General features: G+C 45.0%; 1 protein-coding gene across 1 annotated transcript; it reads right to left on the reverse strand.

Moving 5' to 3' along the window:
- Positions 1-978: 978 nt before the first annotated feature.
- Positions 979-1919, reverse strand: LOC105853310 (olfactory receptor 2S2). Its single transcript, XM_012721319.1, is given in 6 exon segments — positions 979-1028; positions 1031-1165; positions 1168-1418; positions 1420-1584; positions 1586-1760; positions 1763-1919. Coding segments are annotated over 6 exon segments (933 nt in total).
- Positions 1920-6423: the final 4504 nt, after the last annotated feature.

Genomic DNA, 6423 nt, shown 5'->3' on the forward strand with positions numbered 1-6423 from the left:
AAAAAAAACAAAAAACATTTTATCCATCTATTGCTATCTCTGAATCTCTCATCTGCCCTCTGTATCTATAGTTCTGGATAGAAACTACTTCTTGTTCCTCCTACATAGTACATAGCACATAGCACTATGTAACATCCATAAGAAAGCTAATTATAGCTTATATTTTTATTGTACTTACCATTACAAATATTTACTTATAGTCTTTTATCTAATTCATGTAAAACCAAGGACTAGATTTTAACATATGAGGAAGTAGAAGTTAAGCAAACGCTCTAAGAAGGAAAGAAAATGCTCCTTAATTTTTATTGTGCTGTTCTATGGAGGTACAAGGAACTCTACAGACTTTATATCTTTTGGACAATCACAGTTTACTTTAGCATATTAAAGGCTCTGACAATACCTAGAGTAAAGAAACCTGTTAAATTTTACCCTGATCTTTATCATATATTTAACACCCTCCCTCCCTGCCTTCCTTCCTTTCATGTATCTACTATCAAATCAACCAACCAACCAATCAATCAATCATTAACCAATCTTTTTTCTTTTCTGAATGTCAGTTATTGTCTAACTGCTTTTTCTACAGGATATTGCTGTAAGTGATGCCTATCATATTCAAATTCTGTACTACTTTTTCTGTTTAATTTGCTAGTTTGCTATATTGATTAGCATCTTAATGACAAATAGCCTTCATTTTCTCATAGCAGAAATTCAGCTAATCAAAACATTTTTTCCTACCTAAAAACTCTCTGTGTGGGGAATTTGTCTATGTCTCTTAGCATTTCAGGCAAAAATGAAGCGAATAAACAAAAGCCTACAATGAAGGTTTCCACTTGTTCTTGGTTCCCTGCCTCTTAGGCGAATCTGGTAAGAATAGCACAACCATTGTGGGTACCAGTTCATGCCACAGGTCGGGCACATGAGGGCCCGCTCCAGTGGCTGTTGTCTCAGTAGGTGAGGATGACAAGGACTTCAGCTATATCACTGGCTGAAGTGCTTCCGACTCACCAGGTTAGCGGCCTTCACGTCCTATTCCTCAGGCTGTAGATGATGGGGTTGAGCACGAGGGTCACCACCCCATAGAACAATGAAATGAGCTTGTCCGAAAGCTGCTCTTTTTCTGTCCCCTGTGAATCCTTAGACTTGGGCTTGGCATACTTGAAAATAAGGTGCCACAAAATATCACCATGGTGAGGTGGGAAGAGCAGGTAGAGAAGGCCTTCTTCCTCCCAGCAGCGGAAGGGATTCTCAGGATGGTCGTGAGAATGAATACGTAGGAGACAAAGATGCATAGCACTTAGACCCCCAGGAAGATCATAGTGGCCACTCCCATGCTGATGACATTGGTGGAGATGTCAGCACAGGCCAACCTCAGGACTGCCAAGATCTCACATGTGAATTGGTTGATGATATTGTCATCAGAAGGACAGTCTTGTTGCCTGAGATGTCTGAACTATCAAGTTGACTCCTCTAACTGCTCAGGAGCCGACAGCCATGGGCACATAGGCGGCCTTGCTCATGACCACAGAGTTCCTGAGGGGGTTGCAGTTGGCCACGTAGTGATCAAATGCCATCACGCCCAGGAGTACATGCTGTGGCTCCCATGGTAAAGGAGAGGAACACCTGTACAGCACAGGCTGAGAGGGGGACAGTTTTCCTGGGAGTGAGGAGACCCTCCAGGACTAGAAGGATGGATGAATTTGTGTAGCAGATGTCCAGGAAGGAGAGGTTGTCCAGGAAGAAGTACATGGCCATGTGCAGGCAGTGTCAAAGGTGGTCACCAGGATGAGGACCCCGTGGCCCAGCAGGATCAGCAGGTACATCAGCAGGATGAGCACAAAGAACATTTTCTCCGGCCTTGGGTGATCTGACAACCTCAGCAGCACAAAGCCTGCCACAATAGGTTGTTTGGCCAGTTTCATTTTAATTTCTGTTTTCTACCCTTAGGAAAACTGAGGACAGCATAAGTATGTGTATAGGGATCAGTGGCTATTTATTGCAGTGAGATGCTCACAGGGCATCTTGTAATTAAATATACCCATTGAGATGTTAATTTATAATATCAATATCTAAGGAATAAAGTTCACTGTAACTGTGAAAAATACAATGGTTACCAGAGAAAAAGGGGGAAGGAAGAGGGGATGTGATAGTGTATTGGTGCTAGAGTTTTGCTGGAGAGCAAGTTAAACATGTGCTCATGTGATATTGTACTTCCAAAATTGTATAGTTTGGTAAATTACCAAAATTTGATTAAAAAAACTTACCATCGGGGCCTCCCTGGAGGTGCAGCAGGTTGGAGCGCTGCACTGTGAAGCTAAACCTAAGCTGTGGCTGTTTCTGCAAGTTCCATCCTTGCCCGGGAGCTGACCCACATGGCGGGGCAGACCTCTCCTGTCTCACTTGCTGCTCCCCTCAGCAGTGTATTTTGTCAATCTGCATGTTCTGCTCCCCACTGTTTCTGCTGAATCCTCTCACCACCCCTGCACCTGTCTGTACCCCATTTCTGTATGCATAAATAAGTCTTTTTAAAAATAATAAAAATAAAATAAAAAATTCACCACTGATATAAGTTAACTTGAAAGGGCTGTCTTTCCTATCCCCAAACTCGCCCTGCTATGTCCTTCGACTTCAAGTGTCTGTATTCTGTGTTGCTGACTGCTGATATGATCTCACTCACCCCCAAACCCTGCTCTAATTCTGAGCACATATAATAATTTTCTGACGACAATTTGATGTCCTGGGGGTTCTACATGGAGAGAATGTGATGAGCAGGGGCTGGGAGGTTGAGGGACTGATCCTGCAAATATTCACATTTGTTACTGGTTTCTGATTTACATTTCATTTCTGTGTGTTGGGTTGTGACCCAACTGTTAGTAGAGATTCCAGCTGACAGGCTGTGGAGATGTCAGCTGAAGCATGTCCTGACCTTTGTCCCCTGCACTGCAGCTTCGTCAGTCTGCTCCAGCCCCAGGGCTAGGGGGCAGGCACAGAATCCAAGGACAAGTCCTTCATGTCTTGTATAGTGAGCATCTATGGCTTTGTGATGGGGCTTTATGGGGTTGGAACTGCTTTATAAGTCACAGCTCCTCCCCCAGGCCCCACGATATCTGAACTGACCATTCACACCACAGTTAACACTCCCTCCATAAAAAAGGCAGACAATTCTACCCAGTCTAACAGATGGAGGAGGAGGAGGGAATCTGTGGGGGGAGGGGGGTACTCGCAGTCACCATAGAAACTCCAAGCCTTGAGTTCTCATGTTAAGGATGAGCAAATTCTCAGCAAAGCTGGGAGAGGCTCCCAGGCAGGGACAGCACAGGGGGCCCTGGCTCCTCCCTCACCACTCCAATTGTACCTCCATTTGTGCCACAGCAGAGCTTGGTGGAGTAAAGGACCGGTTCTGACCAATTCTATGCCCGCTCACCCTAGGACACTCATGACAAATGTAGCACCATACCTTTCTCCAAGATGCCTGCCTGGCATCTTGAAGATGGTAGATGGGGAGCTGTCCCCCAGCTGGGTGTTGCCTCTGTGACTTACACTGTACCTGTTGGAAAACATTGGGGGACAAACTAAGCACTGTCGGAAGTGTCCCCCTGCAACAGTAGAGGAGACTAACTATGGGTTTTGGGAATATTTGGAGGAAAGAGACCTGTTTTTAGGCTTATTAGTTGACTGGAGGATCTCAAACCTGGCAAAAAAGTTCCCAAATGATCAATCTTGTCTCTTTCCCTCCATGGTAGAAATATCTTCTAGGAAGACAGCTTTTCCACATCTGCTTTGAGCACAGGGAAGTCTTAATAATTGGAAAAGTATTCCTTTATATGGACCAGAAACACACACACACACACACACACACACGGAGAGAGTGAGAGAGCGAGAGAGCGATTTAGACTCTAAGGTAGGACACTGAACTCTCTTCCTCCTATAAAGCCCTGCAGGGATGTGGAAGTCATGACCAGTTTTCCACGTGCAATCACCTTCTCTTCTCCTCACTGGCCTGAAGAAAATTTGGACCCAGAGAGAACACTCTGTATGCAGTGTGGGGAGGAATCATGGTGAAGGTGGGAACTCACCTGAATAGATAGAGTCTCATGGCAAGCAGGCTGGAAGATTCCTGGCTTTCAAGGTGATGGCTCGACCTCTTGCCTTGACCAAGCCCTTCAGGAAGGGCTGTGTCTGGCAACATGCAGCAAATTCAACTTGGTTCTCTTGGAGCTAAGTCCCTTCTGATGTCACAGGCAGGCAAAGACAATTTAGGGTGACTGTAGCTGAAGCTGTTCTAGCAGTTCCTTTTGTGGACTTCTCCATGCCCAGTGAGATGACAGTGCCCAGGAGGGACAGTGCTCTGGCAGCCTTGTCCAGCCTGCACACTCAGGGCCCTGCCCCTCGTCCTCTATCCTGAGGTTCATTTAAGGATCTATGGAGCAATTTAGAAGGATGGTTGTTTGGAGTCACTTTTAATCCCAGATACAATTTTAAGTTTAGTGAGAGGCCTCACAGGAGTTCAGGGCCTGTGTACCACAAACCCAATTAAATTAAGTTTTCCACACTCTACATAAATCTTAGTTCTTACTACAAAGAAATGTTCCTTCCGTTAGAAAGTTCCCATCCTATCCCTACCAACCGTCCTAGAAGTAGCCATTAACTGAGCTCTTGCTTTGACCACAATGATTTGTCTGTTAGAGGGGGCTCTGCAGTTGTCTGCAAAGCTGCAACATGTCAAAATAAGAGGCAGAAGGTTGGCTCTGCCTGACAGGCCCAGGCCAGCCACCTGCTCCAGGATCCGTGGCCCTTACCACAGCTCCTCAACACCAGTCCAGAGTGGACTGCTCTCTGCCCTTGAAAGCAGGGAGACAAGGACCAGGGGTCAGCACCACACATTAGAAAGCAAGCAGGGATCATGCAGCATGGCATCTGATCCCCAGAAAGGTCCTGGTGGCAGCATAGCCTGTGAGATGATTGTCTAGGGCCCCTAAATTGCGTGGGATCCAGAAGCAGGGAAGGGCTGGAGGGGGAGTAAAACATGAGGACTCCCAGTGTGGGAGAACTGTCAGAAGAGATAATAAGTTTCAAAGACAGATCAGAGATAAAGAGAAAGGTTGAACAGAGGACAGAATTTCCAAACCAAGAGAAGGAAAGGAAAAAACAAAACAGAAGAGACAGGAAGGGAGGGTGTCTAAACTAGCAAAGGGGTTGGGGGAGGAAGGGTCGTGCAGACATACAGTGGAAGCAATGACTTCCTTTGATAGTGTTATTCTATGCTCACCACTCTGACAGAATGGAGGGTGTGGAGAGAAATAAGAAATCTTCCCAACTGAGGGCTGTGTGGAACAGTGTCTGAGTTGACAGGGGGCCAATATTAGTTGTGGTTGTCACTTGTTGAGAAGAGCCTTAACCGGCCTCCTTTAACTGGCCCCCGGATTAACTGACACTACCCAATTCTTCTGGCACCAGCATCGCTGGCAAGTGAGGCCCAGGGACAGAGGCTGCCCGGCCTGTCTCTTTCTACCAGCTGGGGCTACACAGAGGTGGGTCCTGGCTCCCCAGCCTAATGTTAATTTTGTAGTTATTTTAATTTGATTTAAATTGAGCTGAAAAGAGGGTGAAAGTTGTTTTTATGAAAATTAAGTTAAATGCTTTGGCTAAACTCATTAAAGACAAATTGTTAAAATAAATTGCTGTCATAGCAAATCTCAGGGGGATTACAAAAATGCTAGACAGTTCCTGCACTTTGGCTCTTTTGGAAATGGATTCAAATTAACTTTGAATTGAAACTTGTAAGCAATGTGTTATGGGTGGGGTTTATTTAAGAGTCTGATTCATAGGCAAGAAAAGGCTCAATCTCTGTAGCAAAAAAATTGCAAATAAGTTCAGTCCAGTTGTATGCTTTTTAAAAATTTATTCATTTATGCTTATAGAACTGTGGTACAAGCCAGAGGTGTGGTGGATGAGAGGACTCACCAGAGACAGAGTGGGGGACAGAACAGGCAGATTGACAAAGTACACTGCTGAGGGGAGCAGCAGGCGGGTCAGGAGAGGTCTGCCATGCCTTGTAGGTCAGCTCCCTGGCTGGAGATTGAACTCGTGCTGCAGTAGCTTCAGAGAGTTTCATAATGCAGTGCTTTAACCTGCTGTGCCAACAGGGAGAGCCCAAGTTATATGTTTTAAGTTAAAATGTTTGAAACTGTGGTTCTCAAACTTTTTGATATCAAGAGCCCTTTACATCCTCCAAATTCTCCTTTCTCTCTTTTTCTTCTAGTATTCCCATACCATATCTGTTATGCTTTTTGTCTCATAGTTCTTGGATATTTTGTTCTTTTGTATCTTCCATTTCAGTTTTGAAAGTATCTGTTGACATAGCCTCAAGTTCAGATGCCAATAATAAGCTCTGACTACTAAGAAACCCATCCAAAGCACTTTTTC

The sequence above is a fragment of the Condylura cristata genome, unplaced genomic scaffold (genome assembly GCF_000260355.1).
Source record: "Condylura cristata isolate star-nosed mole 26May11 unplaced genomic scaffold, ConCri1.0 scaffold00006, whole genome shotgun sequence".
In the NCBI taxonomy this organism is placed as follows: domain Eukaryota; kingdom Metazoa; phylum Chordata; class Mammalia; order Eulipotyphla; family Talpidae; genus Condylura; species Condylura cristata.